Raw genomic sequence first — 16230 nt, 5'->3', positions numbered from 1 at the left:
TTTTGTTAATGGAAAATCAGTCTGGCTGGTATCCTTGCATATTTTCCAAAACTCTAGCACCAATTTTAGCAGTGATCAATTTAATATGGATATTTACAAAATTTTGGCATCTTTTAACTTTTTTTTTTTTTTTTTTTAGTTTAGATGGACACAATATCTTTACTTTTATTTATTTACTTTTATGTGGTGCTGAGGATTGAATCCAGGGCCTCATGCGTGTGAGGCAAGCACTCTACCACTGAACTAGCTATAACTCCAGCTCACCAAGTTTTAACATCATAACTGATTGTTACCCATCATAAAAAATATGGTAATAGCATTATTAAATTCGTTATTGCCAACACAAAACCAAATACATATCCCTACTTAAACTGGTGCAATCTTCATGAGTCATGGTAAATTAAATCTTCCAGAAATGAGAGATTGGCTCTACAAAGGATAGTTTCCTATTGTCTCTATAATTCAAGCACAAGAGAGGCTGTCAATCTTTGTAGTTTTTAATCATCTGAGAGCAAGGTCAAAGAATCTATGATACGTGGCCTGAATCTTGCTGCCAAGATTCAGTTTGAATAGCAAATTCCAAGGGTTCACGTCTCTACTTACTTTGTCTGTAATTACAAAAATCGAAACTGGTTTTAAGTTTCTAATATTCTTTTTTAAGATTTGATTTTTTCCCATGAAATTCTTCTGTAGATTTATCTATAAGTCTTTCTTCACCCTTTTAGCTCTCTTCTTATTTTTTTTCATTTTCTTCTCAAATAACAATATCATACAACAAAACTATGACTTTTATTTATTGATGAAACTGGAAGTTTGTGTTATCATTTTTTAAAAATATGGATTACTGCTTCTTTCCAACCTTAAAGTTTATAAAATCTAGTATAGTTTCTCCCTCTAAACTGAAGCTGCAAGCAGTAACATGTCATAGTTTGTCAGGCTTTCCTGGTCTGTCATGTTGATTATTCTCACTCACCATTTAAAAATTCTTTGAATTTGTCAATATCTAAACAAAAAAAGTAATGCAGGTGGCATGAGATTTCATTTTACAGAGGTTCATTGTAACAAGTCTTCACAGAAAATTCTGCTCTTAATGAGGATATACATTTGTGAAATCTTTTAAAAATAAAATTAAGAATCATGAATGAGGACATTATTTACATAGCCCCTAAAATGGAAACTTTATCAATTATTTAGTGTAACAGTATTTATTTCATTTTTATTTATAGTGTTATAAAGTTATAAATAAAATATCCACAAATATGGAAATGACTGAATAAATTATGCAATATACATACGATTGAATATAACATTGGCATTCAAAGTTGAGGTGCCTAAAGAATATTTAATGCAATGAGGGAGGTTCACAACAAGATGTTTAGTCAAAGAAAATCAAAACAGCATATCCTGGATACTTCTAATTGGTTTTAAAATATCCTAAAAAGGACTAGAAATAAATGTATAGACTTGCTAAAGTCTCTGTAACAAGCACATTTTACTTTCATAGTCAGATGTACATGCCCCTGTGTGGAAACATTAAGAAAGATGTCACTTTCAGAAATCTCTGTTTGGTAAAAATGACACATTTGAGGATTCCTGTGCTTTTTCCTACTATGGGCTGTAGTTCATCTTTATTGGCTAGGTGCTTACATGGGTACCCATCTAATTACCTTTTCAACAAGGCTTTTTACTGTTTAGGGAGACAGTGCAGTAAACCTTGATTAAACAAATTATATAAAGACAGAATTTTTAGTTGAAAAAAAAACCTTGAAGGTCATCCAATCTAAGCCCTTATTCTCTCCTTCAGTTTCAACTTCAGATACAAAAAAACTTTTATATTATTAGAAAAGAGAAAAAAATTCCAGTCTAAAGCCAATTCCCACAGATGATTTCACAAAAGTAAAAGAAAGAAAATAATAGTATGTTTGTAAGAGGTTTGTATTGTACAATTTTTTTACATATCTAATTTCACTTAATAGCCTATATTTGTTCTCATATACAAGGGAAAGTTGAGATTAGATACCTGTTAGTACCACATTTATTAAACTTAGGCCTGTCCCAACACTAAATCCCCGTCTCTTACCATATCACAAGGTAAGTATGTGAACATCTATTTTGGAATATGCACAGAGAACTGATTTTAATTACAGATTTAATAGCAAATATTTGAGTTTTGTCCTGGAAGGCATCAGTTCTGTTTGCAATTCTGTTATTGATTGTATGTTGAGCCATACTTTGTGTGTTTTGGTTCTATCCTAATGACCCCTGCCTGTTTGTTTGAAACCCATGAGAGCCATGACATTATTTAATTAACCCTGTGGTTTCTCCCTTTGTGGGCTTGGTCTAGGCTGAATGAGGGATTTTAATGCTGGTTTCTATTTCCTGTCATAATAGAAAACTGACAATTAATAACCAGTACCCTTTTTAAGGATGTATAATAGGGTCATAAAAAAAAGTCAGATGAAGATTTAAGAAGGAAGGATACCTTTTTAAATCTCTTGAAAAATTTGCCAGAGAGGATATAGGTGGATCCTGGCTTTTTAGCTGTGTTCTCTTAATGAAATTCTAATGTCTAGACTGGCAAATAATAAGGATTGGGCTATAACTTGATTGAGTCAGAACTGAGTGATAAATAAGGTTGCTTAATGAAGGACTCAGTATCTCCCAGAAAGCAGATTAGAAATGTTCACACTTGCTAATGTGAATAAATTCCACCTTGGCTTTTGGATAAATCTTGATTCATTCAAGATGGAATTTGTTTCTACAGATATAGGCTTCTCTCACTTAGTAAGATTTTTAGGTTACAATTATTTATGGGGTTCCTCTACATACAAAATCCATTCTGCTTCTTGCTCATTTCTGTCTTTTAGTCATAGTCTGTAAATTGGCATCACAATATGCTCTGCCCATAGGATATTTCTCTTTCAGATTGCAATTACTTTAAGATTTTTACTTGCTGTCATTTATTAAAATTAATATTTACTGGGTGCTTAGTATATATAATACATTATGCTGTCCACAATGGTTAGATTTCAGGCTTCTAATATTTATTTGGAAACATTTTTCTATTCTAACATGGCTTTTCTTTTACTTTTCATACCTATTTGTGGTCCCATCTGAAGGGATATCTGCCCTATCACATCTTTTAAATGAAGCAGGCCCTTGAATTCCCTCCAATATTTTCAAGAAGAGTCTTTGTCAGCCTGTTTTATATGCATTTTCTTTTTCAGCTATTCCCAAAGTTTTTGAATCAAACCTACCAAATAAATAGTTTATGACAGGATGGTGCTACTGATGGGTGATTTAAGGAGTTTTGCTTGCAAACATTACATCTCACTTTGCTGTACTGGGTATTGTCTTTCTTTACCATCATCAAAAGACCAGACCACCACTTTTTATAGGCTTTCATTTTTTTTCAGTTTTCATTTATTTGACAATTAAGGAGTCTCAGACAGACTTGCCAATGTAGGGGAGGAGGGCATCTAAATCCATTATTCTAGACAGAAATGTTTAGTGCACTAACAGTTAAGAAAAACTTTTTTCCTTTTGAAAAGAAAAAAAGACATAAAAAGAGTAAAGCAAACTCTTCAGCTTTAATTGGCACCCATGTTTGGAGAAAAAACAAGAAGAAGGAAAAAGGTGAAAGAGAGTCCATACATATGTAAGTCCAATATAGGATTCAAAACCCTACCAAGATCTAAGTTACATAGACATGGCATTTGTTTTTTACCTCTCCCAAACATGATATAATTGGGTACCATCTTTTAAGTCTTTAATAACCATTAATAAGTCAACAGTTCAAATGCTTTAAGAGCCTATTACAAGGAAATTATTGTGCCAGATACTAAACAAGTTAGGAGACATACAATCCCATGACTACCTTCAAGAGTTACTGTTTAGTTGTAACAATAAGAGACAATATAAGGAGTCACAAAAAAGAGTAAACAGACATTCGAAATGGGAGTATGAGCATTGAGTTGAGGATCTGAAAAACTGCGCTCTATTCCTTTTCTACTACTTCCTTGCTATGTGCTTAGGCAAGTCATATCTCTTGCAAGTTGTCTTCTTTCTCTACCACCCCCATTCTGAATGAAGGGTGCGATGGGGACAGGTGTCATTCTAGATCTGTAAGATATAAGACAATAAATATTTGAGATGATTACTTATGAGCTCCGTTGTGTTGCCCTAACTGAAGTATACAGTTAGTTGTGAGCAGCTTTCCTTTTCACAGACTGACAGAACTAGGTCCAAATTTTCCCCAGTTCGATAGCAAGTCAGTGCTCAAAACGACATCTTTCCATCCAGATGCACTGCACCCAATGGCGCAGCTTCCAAAATGATTATTGTGACTCACAGAAAAAGTTTGAAGTGTATTATCGACAAGGTTTGCTGAGAGAAAGACTTCTCTTAAAAATTAACTTTCGATATGTGAAGATGACTGAAAGAAGTAATTGCACTTCTAAGAGTGAACAAGGTGAGTAATCAAATCATTAGGATCTTCAAGCCTATATATGTCAAAACCCAATTGAAATGCAATTCATTCTGGCAGAAATGACCCGTCAAGCCATAAATTGGTAACAGCTCAGTAGAGGTTAATCGCAAATAGAAGTTGAGCGCAGCTGGCAGGGTAGGTGAAGAGAGCTCAATAGATGCACCTGGAGAGCGGGAAGAGGTTTGCGGAGGTGAAAAGCTACAAAACACATGTCCAGTTCATAACATCACCCAAAGCAGGAGCTAAGGGAGCTCTGCAGACTCGGACTCCAGTCGATCCAGTTCGCATGTTTGCAAGCATTCTATTCATTTACACTTGCGTCCTTCAACAGGTAGCACCAATTACAGCCCTCAAAGCACCGCCGGGGTGTACTGGCCAAAATTGCTGTCAATCAAATACCTCACCTACTTTTCTAAATTCTCCCCTCCCCCTTTCATTGGCTTTTTCTCCGGCCTATCCTCTAATTTCTTCCGCGCCTGGAGACTACAGAACTTGGCGATATGGAGCATAGGATTGGCGGCAAGGCGGCTCCGGCCCTTTGACGTCCCAGACCGCTCCACCCTTCTCCCCGCCCTCGCAGCCGAGGAGGGGGGGCGGGGCGAAAGAGGGGCCGTATCGGGGCGGGGCTTGCCTCCCACGGCGGGAGGGCGGAGCCTGTGGTGGAGCCCGCCTGCTCGGTTAGGACCTCGGAGAGCGCCTGGCGCTGCGACCTGAGGGATCGGAGAAGCGGCCGCAGCTCGGCCGGACCAACGCCTGCGAGCTCACCGTCCTACACGCCTTCAGCTTCCCGGGCTGGCAGGCGGCTAGTGGCGTCTGAGGAAGGTGCCTAGTCCTGGGTCAGATATTCATCGTGCAGGGACGCCACGGCCGTCCAGCCGCGGCTGGCTCACACCTGTGTGTGTCTGTGTGTGTGTGTGTACGTGTGTGTGCGCGCGCGCGTGTGCTTGTGTGAGTGCGCCCGCTTGTGTGAGTGCGCCCTCGAGAATATCTGTGAGAGTGTTTGTGTGTGTTCCAGCTGGGCGCGCGGCGGTGTGAGGGTGTTTGTGTGTTCGCGCGCCCGCCGGCGGGAGCTCCGCGCCACGGTGCTCGGCCCAGGGGAGGGACACGGGAGCGTCGGGTTCGGGCTGCAGCCGTTGCCGCCACCGCCTCACGTCCCCTGAGAGCCGCCACCTTGCTGCGGAGAGAGCGGACCGCGGGCGGGCGAGAGCCGCGGCGGCTGCGGGCTGCAGGCTGCGGGCTGGGGGTGGGGGCAAGCGACGCGGGGAGAAAAGGGGGCAGGAGATCGGGAGAGGGAGGGGGAGGCGGAGGGACAAGTGGAGGCAGCTGTGGTCGCCTCTCGCCCCTCCCGTCGGCTGAGCCTCTGGGTCACCCCCAAATGATTTTGGGACTCGGGCTGTTGGGTTTGGGGACGGAAAAAGGCACTTTTGCCCCTCACTGCCCAAATTCTCTAGTGAGAAAAAGAGCGTTGAATATGATGGGGAGAGAGCCCGGAAGATGGTGGCAGAGTAAATACTGGCTCCCCCCGCAACATCGTTTTTCTGGAAATAAAATATTCTGAACTGAACCTTTAGAAGAAAGCCCGCCTTTAAGAGAGACACAGGGGGTCTTAGTCTATTGGACTCTGGTTTGATTGTATAATAATGATGATATAATGCTAATGACGATGATGACACTGCCTTTTATTTTTACCCCAGTGCTGATAAAGCGTAGCTACAGCTGGGGAGAAAGCCCTTGAAAATCTTATATATGAGGAGAGAATACTGTTGCTCTTGGAGTTGTGTTTTATTTATTTATTTTATAAAGATACGTGTTTTGTTTTTTTTTTTTAAGAATTCAAATTTGACAAAATGAAGCCTCTTTTTCTTTTTCTTCCCCAGTTATAGCCAATGCTCATAAAATGGAGATTGGCTTGGCTAATGAAAAGATAAAAGCTTTTCCTGATCTGATTCCATGTGTTAAGTGGCCCCTTTCTTCTTTCCTTTGAATTTCTCAACAGTGTTTAAAATGAAGAAGTTTAATTTCCGAAAAGTTTTGGATGGCTTAACTGCTTCCTCCCCTGGCAGTGGTAGCAGCAGTGGCAGTAACAGTGGTGGTGGGGCTGGAAGTGGTTCCCTGCATCCAGGAGCAACTGCAGGGATTCTTAGAGAGGAGATTCAGGAGACCCTGACTTCAGAGTATTTCCAAATTTGCAAGGTAAGTTTTGAGTTGGTTTAATGCCTATCAATTCTTTGTTGTTGCAAAGGAACAAGGGGAACATACATAAACCCACATACATTAGGTACTGGAAATTGTTGAGATGCCAGCATCAGAGTCTGGTGCAGAGAACCCTGTGGGTAGGTCAGTTTGAGTTAACAAAGACATTTCAACTTTGGCATCAACTTAAAAAGCAATGACAGTTTAGCAAAAGAAATAAGTACACACAAAAAGTAGAATTTGCAAGATGTTTTGTCCACCCAATAGTGGACAAAATATAATATTTATGTATGAGTAGTAAACTGAAGAAGATAATCACTTGTTTTCCTGAACTAGCATTCAGAGAAACTAATTGTTATTCTGTTTTACTGTTCAGTATAAAACGAATAAAGTATTAACGTGTTGCTAGAATGAAGTAGATAATGGCTACATAAATATATCTATTTTTTAAAGGATCCAGTGGCATTGCCTTAAAATTATGAACATAAAAATATCCCCAGATTTTTAGACTCTTCATAAATGTATATATAAACAAATTCATGGTCTTACTACTTGTGAAAACTTATAATACTTGTAAGAACTCAAAAATAGTTAATGTGCAGTTTAGTGAGAAAATATTTTAGGTAATTATACTCTGATGTTGAATTTCTAATGAATAAGCAAAAAATATATAGTTTCCAATAGGATGAGATGAGAATTTATAAAACAAGCATTATGTTAATATGTTGAGATATTATAATATCATTTTTGATCTAAAGTGATTTATAATCTTTATTGCACTTTTTTGGGTTACTTTGAAATGTACTTTTGACATGGTTTATTCAAGAAAAAGCTTTAAGTCATTTGTCTCATACAAATGAATATAGTTTTATAAATGTGCTTGAATACATAAGAAAAAATAGTAAAATTAGAAATCACAGAAATTAAGAACCAAATATTGATAATTTAAGGAAATTCTTTTTGGAATTATTCAATAATTTTTGTAGTAAAAAATAATGTATACATGAAATAAGTATCAATAATTGCTTCAGCCTGTATTCCTAGTAGGTTGTCATAAAAGCATTAAATCTGGAGTTATTAATAATTTAAAAGCCAATTTTATTCAGAATTAGATTAAACAAACAGATTTAATTTTAACTCACTGTGAAATTTTTTTACAATATTGATTTTTTTCTCAATATGAAATAACAGATAGTTTGTCAGATTGAAGAATGGCTTAATAGGGGTGATGAGGCAAATGTGCAAGAGAGTCCCAGAGGCCAAATTTAAACTAACTAGGTAGGGGGACTAGGCTTTGATGCGCTAAACTTGGACATATTGCTATTTCTATTCCCAGATTCTGAAAATTTTTTTCAAATTCCCTCAATTCATGGATATAATAGTGATTCTGGAGAATTTTGCTAGGGATATATTAGTATAAAAAAGCAGACTGGCATGGGCATTTGAGGATATAAAGCTGGTAGAGAAAATATTCAGATCAAATATTTCAGAAAAATATGTGAATGTAAGAAAATAAAATGGAATACGTAGTCATCTACCTGTTCAGACAAGAGATGGTCATGGAAGTGGCAGCAGTTAAGTATGTACTACTTCAAAACTATATGGCATGGTAGGAAGAACACTGGCTTAGGATTCAGAAAATTTGTATTTTAAGTAAAAGTTCTATTGTTTGCCAGCTAGATTATCTTGGGCAAGGCATTTATCTCCCTTGAAATTTCATTCCTGCATCTGTATTATGGGAATAAATATTTCACCTCTTCTTATCTGTAAGAGGTTATTGGAAAATGAGAGAAGACAATAAGGTGAAGGTATTTGCATAGATTGGAAAGGGTGATAAAATGTACATTGTATTGTTAAAATTTTAAAAATTGCCTTTTTTAATAGTGGAACAAATATAACTTATAATAACATATATTACAATAATAGGTAATGATTTCCAAATAAATTATAAGGATAGATATCTATATAAACTATGTACCAATAGTACTGAAGTCTTACTAAATGGGGAAAATACTATGGCATTTTTGAATAGGAATATAGTTAATTTTAAAAAGTGGTTATGATTGTATTATAGGGTACCTAGTCTATAATAAAATATATAAAAATGGATTGAGAAAATTCCATAATTAGAGCTATTACTAAAATGGGGACTTCATTTCAACTCACTGATTAAATGTGCCAATGAACATTTTATTCTGAGTTCTGAGGAGTTGGCACCTTCTGGCCAACTCCTTTTCTACCTTTTCAACATGGCCATAATTAAAATGTGCATCTAGAAAATCGCCCCCCCCCTACTATCTGATGAGTCATCAAGTCATTCTATTTCCTAGTGTTTCTGAAATTTATTCTCTTTTGTCCATTACCAGTACTTGTTCATTCCATCATATTTTCTTGCGTGGCCTCTTGAAACCACTTCTTAACTCATTTCCTCACTTTTTGTTTTACCTCATTACACGTCAGTTTGTTGTAATAATGTTATTTCTGAAATACAATGTTAATTTTGTCATTTTCCTGTTAAAAATTCTATGTTGATTTCCCTAGAGCAGGGGTTCTCTACCAAAAAAAAAAAAAAAGCTTTATGTGAAACCCCGGTAAATAACACTTATTAGGAAAAGTAAAAGAATGTACTTTTTGGCATATATTTATCTTATAAATTATAATAAGTTATATATCTGTGAAGATAAATTTTAAAAATATTTGGTTTTTGTTGTATAATATCCACAGACAGATATGAGGGCATTGTTAGCTTTAAAAAAAAAAGTGTAAAGCTGTACCCTTTGCAGCCAATGAAATAACTATAAGAAGAACATAGGAAAAAAAAAGATGAGCACATCAATTTACTACATCTTGTTTTAAATTCAGCATGTATTTCAATGCCCCTGTTATTTGTGAAAGATATGAACTTGAATTCTTTGAAGTACAATTTTAATCCACTGCTTTATACAATTCATTTCAAACTGCTTAACTTCCATATAGTTCCCTTCAGAAGGAGTTCCTTTTTACCTTTCCATCCTCATTTCTCTGGTTCCTAAGGCATTTTATGCTCCCTGAAAGCATTATATTGTTACATATCTTATGCTTTTTCTTGTTCTGTAGCCTCTGACTAGAATGCTTTCTTCCACCTTTAATGTAATTGAAGAACTCCCAATTTAACCTTTATCGTGTCAGTCACTACCACTGTGAAACTGGCTCTGGCCACTGCCTCCTCATCTACCTACCCAGGTTATTTTATTTATTTTTTCTCTTTTGTTTTCGTATGGCACCTGACATTTATCTATAGTGTAAATTTAGCACCTTGTGATTTTTAAAAAACCTATCACTGCTATTATACTATGAACTCTTTGAAGTGAAAATATGTTTTATTTTAGTTTTTTACTTCCTTATTGTTAGAGTGTACATCAATTAGCAGGCCAGTGTTTATCAACTCTGTTGTCTAAAAGAGACTCTGGCCTCACTCCAGTCTTGGAGAATCAAAATCTCTAGGGATAGGGCCTAGACAGTTGCATTTTTAAAAAGGGCCCTACAGGAGATTTTTATGTATAGTTAATATTGAGAACTGTTACAGTAGGCATTGATATGCTTTTTAAATGAATGAAGCAGTGTATACGTGGTTAATTAATTGAAAGAGATTAAAGCAGAAAACTGTTACTAATGATGTGTCTTAACCATTTTAATTGAAAACATATATATTAATTTACAAATCACTTGATTAATGACCAAGATTTATTTTATTGAGTGGCCATCTCTTGCCTAGGCTACCATAGCCTCTGTGTCTTCTCCCTAATTTACTCAGGCCTCAGTGCAATGAGTGACTATAGTTACTCTGGAGTTCTGTGTGGATCTCCTATAAATCATTACAAGTTTGTATGTATAACTTGCTGTTTTATTAAAGTGTAAGGACTTAGGCTTTTGAAACAAACTCAATGTTATGTCTATGTGTGTGTATACATATACGTAAGTATATATATACATGTATGTGTGTGTTATAAATTATTTTCATCCAGGTGGCTAACCTGGACCACACCTTATTAATCTGGTAGCAGTAAAATGTGGGTATTGAAGAGTAGTTTACTAGTTTTAAGCATTTAGTGAACCATTAAGTGTGTGTGGTACAGTGAAATTGCAGAGTTTTTGTTAATCTAGTGTGTTAAAATTAGTTTTAATTAATCTAGTAAGTTAAAATTAGTTTTGAGAGCTTTATCTTTAAGATATTGGAACTTCATAATGGTCATGTGAGAAAGGCAAGGCAAAGAAAGTGTAAATATTGTAATTTTACTGATAAAACATCTGAGGCCAGAAAATTGAAATGATATCCTTAGGTCTGCAAGTTTGGTAAGAATCATAGGTAAGTTTAATATTCTGTTCTTCAGTTCTTGAATCTAGTATTTTTCATTCACCTTTCTCATTTTCTGAAAAAGACAAAATATGATAAATTCCTAAGGAAGCAGAGAGACTTGAGAATATAGATGATCCTGTTCTATTTCTTCAAAATATATACCAAAGCTGATCATGTGTCTTTATTGCTTGCACTGCTACCCTGATCCAAACTCCTACATCTCTTGATTGAGATTCAAACAAGGTCCACACTGTATTTTCACTTGACTTAAAGTTATAAATGCATAGGGTTTTTGATAAAATCAGTTAACCTGTGCTTTTGGATATGTTAATTAAAACTGATTCCCTTCTGAACTGGAAGGCTCTACGTGAACAAGTGGGTGCACTATAAGAGGACAAATACAACTTTTGAAAGCTGTTTTGTACAGATGGTAAAATTGTCTAAGGGGTTGAAAAAAATATTTTCAAGTCAATCTAAGCCATTCTATTTTGTGATGCCCCATAAGGTGGGCTTTAGTAAGAATGTTAGAAAAGAGAAGCCAAAAGACAAAGTATTTGCCAAAGTGAATTAACAGTGGGGTGGATTTTGCAGATGCCACTGGATATTAATTTTTAAATATGAATTAAGTTTTTGGAGGGACTTTGTAGTGCTTAGAATAAGGTTGTAGAGCAACAAGCTGAAAGTAAACTGGTTAAAGTCTGTTATTTCTAACTTGGATTTCTCCTAAGTTATAACCTATTTAAGACTTAGGCGAATAGGCTAAACATTCTTGAGTAACTGAATTGGAATGTGGTTAAGAGGATGATCAGAATACAAATGAGGGGCATTTATTTATTTATTATAAATAATGTGTATACTATGTTTATTGGTTTCTTATATAATTCAGAAAGTTCCTTATTCTGATGTGTTGCTATCCTTTGGTAGCACATCATTGAATTTTTCTTTGTTTATTCCAGTTCCATTTTAACCAAAATTCCTTTATCTTTGAGGTAATAGTCAATATATTATTGTACTTTGCAATAGCTACACAGTGTAATTTGGTGATGTCACTTATTATGTAAACACTTATTAAAGGCTTATTTACATATAATTCTACACAGGTCACTTCCTAATTGAGCCATTATTTTTTTAGAAATGAATTTTCAAAGCAAGTACATACTCTATGAACCATTTTTTATGATTTATATGATAATTTGCATACTTTAATTCATTCTTTATAACTTTTATGAAAGTCTTATTAAAAATCATTTTCTTTGCTGCCTTTCTTCCCCTTTTTCTTGTACTTATGCTATTTTTGAAACATTTTATAATTTTTTTGCTATTTTTCTTTTTGTGCTTTGATGCATTAATTTAGCCAAACATTCTTCTATTCACTTCTATAACAAGTCTAATACTTTTATTGGGACTATTAACATACCAGAATAACTCAGTCACAGTTTCTATTTTATTTGTTTCTTCTTAAAAGGGCTGAAAAATTTTTAGTTTTATTGTTCAGCTCAATATAAGCATCAAAGATTTATCTTCAGATTACTTATTTTTATAAATTAATTTTTTTTTTAGTTTCAGATGGACACAATACCTTTATTTTGCTTATTTTATGTGGTGCTGTGAGGATTAAACCAAGTGTCTCACAGGTGCAAGGCAAGTGCTCTACTGCTGAGCCACAACCTCAGTCCCCAGATCATACTTTTTTTCCCCTGATAACATACTTTGTCTTCATAAAAAGCAGGATTATACATATATTTATTATTATTTAATTTTGACATTTTTTTCAATGCCTGTTTATATCATTCTAAGAAAGCTGTAGATTTAAAAAGCCCGGAACAAAAGATACATATCTAGAAAACAAGGTTCTAAGTTGAGCTTCTGAAAGTTGGTAGCTAAAGAAAAAATAAGAAAGGAAAGGAAAATATGTCAGGTATAATTTATACACAATCGCATTTAAGATATCAAGTACTCGGATCAACAAATTTTGAAAGTCATTTACATCTGTATAATTATCAGTCAAAACAAGATATAGAATTCTTAAGTTTACTTAAATTTTCTTCCTGTCCCTTTTTATTCAGTTTCTCACCTCTACCCCTTTATGGAGGCCACTAAGTTCTGACTCCTAGCACCATGGTTTACTCTTGCTTGTTCTTGAACTTCATACAATACACGCCTGTAATCTCAGTGGCTTGGGAGGCTGAGGCAGGAGTATCGCAAATTCAAAACCAGCCTCAGCAATGGTGAGGCACTAAGCAACTCAGTGAGTCTCTAAATAAAATACAAAATTGGGCTGGGGATGTGGCTCAGTGGCCCAGTGTCCCTGAATTCAGTCCCCGCTAAAGGGAAGGAGAAGTTTCCGGACTTAATTAGACCAAGACATATTCTAAGCTTTATAATTATGTCAAAATGGATTCTACTGTCATGTATAACTAAAAAGAACCAATAAAAATTAGAAAATGAAAAATGATATATGTTCAAGGGGATATGTTTAACCTGATTAAACATTATGCTAGATATTCAAGTATCCATTATTAAAAGGCACCCTGTTAATTAGTATAATTTTTGTTTTTATGTATCAGTTAAATTTTTTTTAAAAAGTTAGAAAACGTTTTTTTTTTTTAATTTAAGAGGCAATAGGCATGGCATGGGGCTGAAGTTAGAATAGCTAAAAAAAGAGTTACTTATATTAGCTTGAAAAAAGGGTCTATATATCACTGCAAACATTTTACACTGTTGGAGTAGTCTTTTTCTAACCATTTATTTTTTATTCTCATATATTGGCAAACAAATTACTTGATACAAGAAAATTATTCCAGGTTAAATAATGTCCTTTGCAAATACATATTTTAAAGACAGTGTTGTATGTAGTTGGTAGTAGGATAGCCAGGCTATTGAATGACTCATACTCATAAACTTGACTTGGTATGATGGAGATTCAGGCAAGAAAATAGTAGAGTCATAGTAGGCAATTAATCCAAATATTGTATTTACTTGTTTTAGTGTGATCATATATAGGCTGAGATTAATATTCAAGATAAAACCCCCCAGATCTTGGAAAACTATAGAGAAGTGGCAATGCAGGAAAAACTGTGATACTGGACAAGAATCCAAATACTTAAGCTGATCTTGAAGAAACAGGATTTAAAGAGCTTTGGGGCACCAAGCCGCAAAATGAATTCAATGTCAAGTCTTTTGACCAAGGTTTTCCTAATTTCCTTAATGTAGTAATAATGGATTACTTTTAAAGGAATAGTTATAGTTTGATGAAATTTTCAGTTTCATTTTGAATGAAATCAGTCTTTTTCTTTTTATAATGGCACAACTACAAGAAATTTTGAGCATTTTTTGCCCTTATCCTCTCTGTCGAGGTTAGTTCTAATGAGTGGTTGTTCTTCATTTTGTTAAATGATTTATTCATTTCTATAGTTTTTTCCTCATCTTTCTTTGTTTAGTCTTTCTTTGCTGTCCCAATTGTACCAACTCATATTCTGCTTATTTCCAGGCTCAATAATTTCTGGTGCTAAATTGTCTTGAAACATTTTAATATTCCTTTTAAGGATCCTTACTTCTTTGACCTACATATTATTTAGAAATGTGGTGTTTAATCTCTAAGTATTTAGAGGTTTTCCAGCTATTTTTCTTTTATTGATTTTTTAGTTTTAATTGCATTGTGGTCTGGGAACATGTTTTGTATGATTTCTATTTTTCTAAATTTGTTAAGGGATGTTTTATGGTCTTGAATGTAGTTTATCTTTGTAAATATTCTGTTTGAACTTGAGAAAAGTGTGTATCCAATCAATTGGTGTTTAGCTCAACTATGTCTTTTTTAAAAAATAATTCCATTTTATTTATTTTTTTATGTGGTACTGAAGATCAAACCGAGTGCCTCACACATGCTACGTAAGCCACAACCCCAGCCCTCAACTATGTCTTTAATAATTGACCTGTTGGCTCTGTCAATTACTGAGAGAAGGATGTTGAAGTCCAGCTCAAATAGAGGATTCATTCATCTCTTTCTCTTTGATTTTTTTGCCTCATCTACTCTGATGCTCTATTTTTAGACACATACAGATCAGGAATTGTTAAGTCTTCTTGGGGAATTGACCCCTTTTTCCATTATGTAATGCCCATCTTCATCCTTGGTTTTCCTTTTTCTGAATTTGGCTTTGTCTGAAATGTAGCTACTCTTGCTTTCTTTTTACTATTGTTAGCATGGTGTTTTTCTTCATCCCTTTAATTTTAACTGACCTGGGTCTTTGTATTAATTTTTTTTTTTAACAAACAACATAGAATTAAGGACTTTTTTCTATAGTTTCTGTTTTTTTAGAAAAAAATGTGTTGGTGTATTTGTGGGAAAGTCTCTGGATTTTTGTTTGAGAAAGTCTTTGTTTGTCCTTCACATTTGAAGAATGATTTTCTGGTGTATAGAATTGTAGGGTGTGTTTTTTCCCCCCAACATTTTAACTTTTTTTTTTTTTTTTGGTACCAGGGATTGAACCCAGGGGCACTTAACCACTGAGCAACATCCCCAGTCCTTTTTATTTTTTATTTGAGACAAGGGTCTCACTAAGTTGCTTAGGGCCTTGCTGAGCCTGGCTTTGAATTTGTGATCCTCCTGCCTCATCCTCCCAAACCACTAGGATTACAGGTGTGCACAACCACACCCAACTAACACTTTAAATATTTTAATCCACTTATTGCTTGCATGATTTCTGTAGAGAAGTCTGATGAAATTCTTTTCCTTGTTCTCTATAGGTCAAATTTTTGTTTCTCTGACTTCTTTTAACATGTTTTCTTTGATTTTTCTGCAGTTTAGATATGATATTATAGGCATTTTTTTGGTATTTATTCTGTTTACTGATCTCTAAGCAGTATAGAACTGTGGTTTGGAGTCTGTCATTAATTTTAGGAAATTATTCATTATTGCTTTAGATATTGCTTCTCTTTATTGCTTTCATCTTTCTGATATTCCCAGTTTTATGTGTATATCAAACCTTTTGTAATTATCCCACAGTTTTTATATATTCTCTCCTTGCTCATTCTTTTTCCTTTTTGCATTTTCATTTTGTAAGTTCCTATAGAAATTTCTTCAGGTCTCTTCATTCTTTTCCTAGTTGTGTCCAACCTACATATGATCCAATAAAGGCATCCTTAATTTCTGTTACAAGGCTTTTGATTTATAGCATTTCCATTCCCTCTGCTTAAATTTTCTGTTTTTGTATAA

General features: G+C 34.9%; 1 protein-coding gene across 2 annotated transcripts in view; it reads left to right on the top strand.

The window, feature by feature from the left end:
* Positions 1-6493: 6493 nt before the first annotated feature.
* The window catches only part of Stxbp5l (syntaxin binding protein 5L), a 334167-nt gene continuing 324430 nt past the window's right edge, over positions 6494-16230 (top strand). For both annotated transcript variants that reach the window (XM_027936010.2, XM_027936009.2), the window contains exon 1: positions 6494-6682. In XM_027936010.2, the coding sequence (XP_027791811.1) occupies positions 6494-6682 (189 nt within the window). The remainder of the gene's footprint in view (positions 6683-16230) is intronic.

The sequence above is a fragment of the Marmota flaviventris genome, chromosome 8 (assembly GCF_047511675.1).
Source record: "Marmota flaviventris isolate mMarFla1 chromosome 8, mMarFla1.hap1, whole genome shotgun sequence".
Taxonomy (NCBI): Eukaryota; Metazoa; Chordata; class Mammalia; order Rodentia; family Sciuridae; genus Marmota; species Marmota flaviventris.
This window is presented reverse-complemented; position numbering and strand designations above follow the sequence as displayed.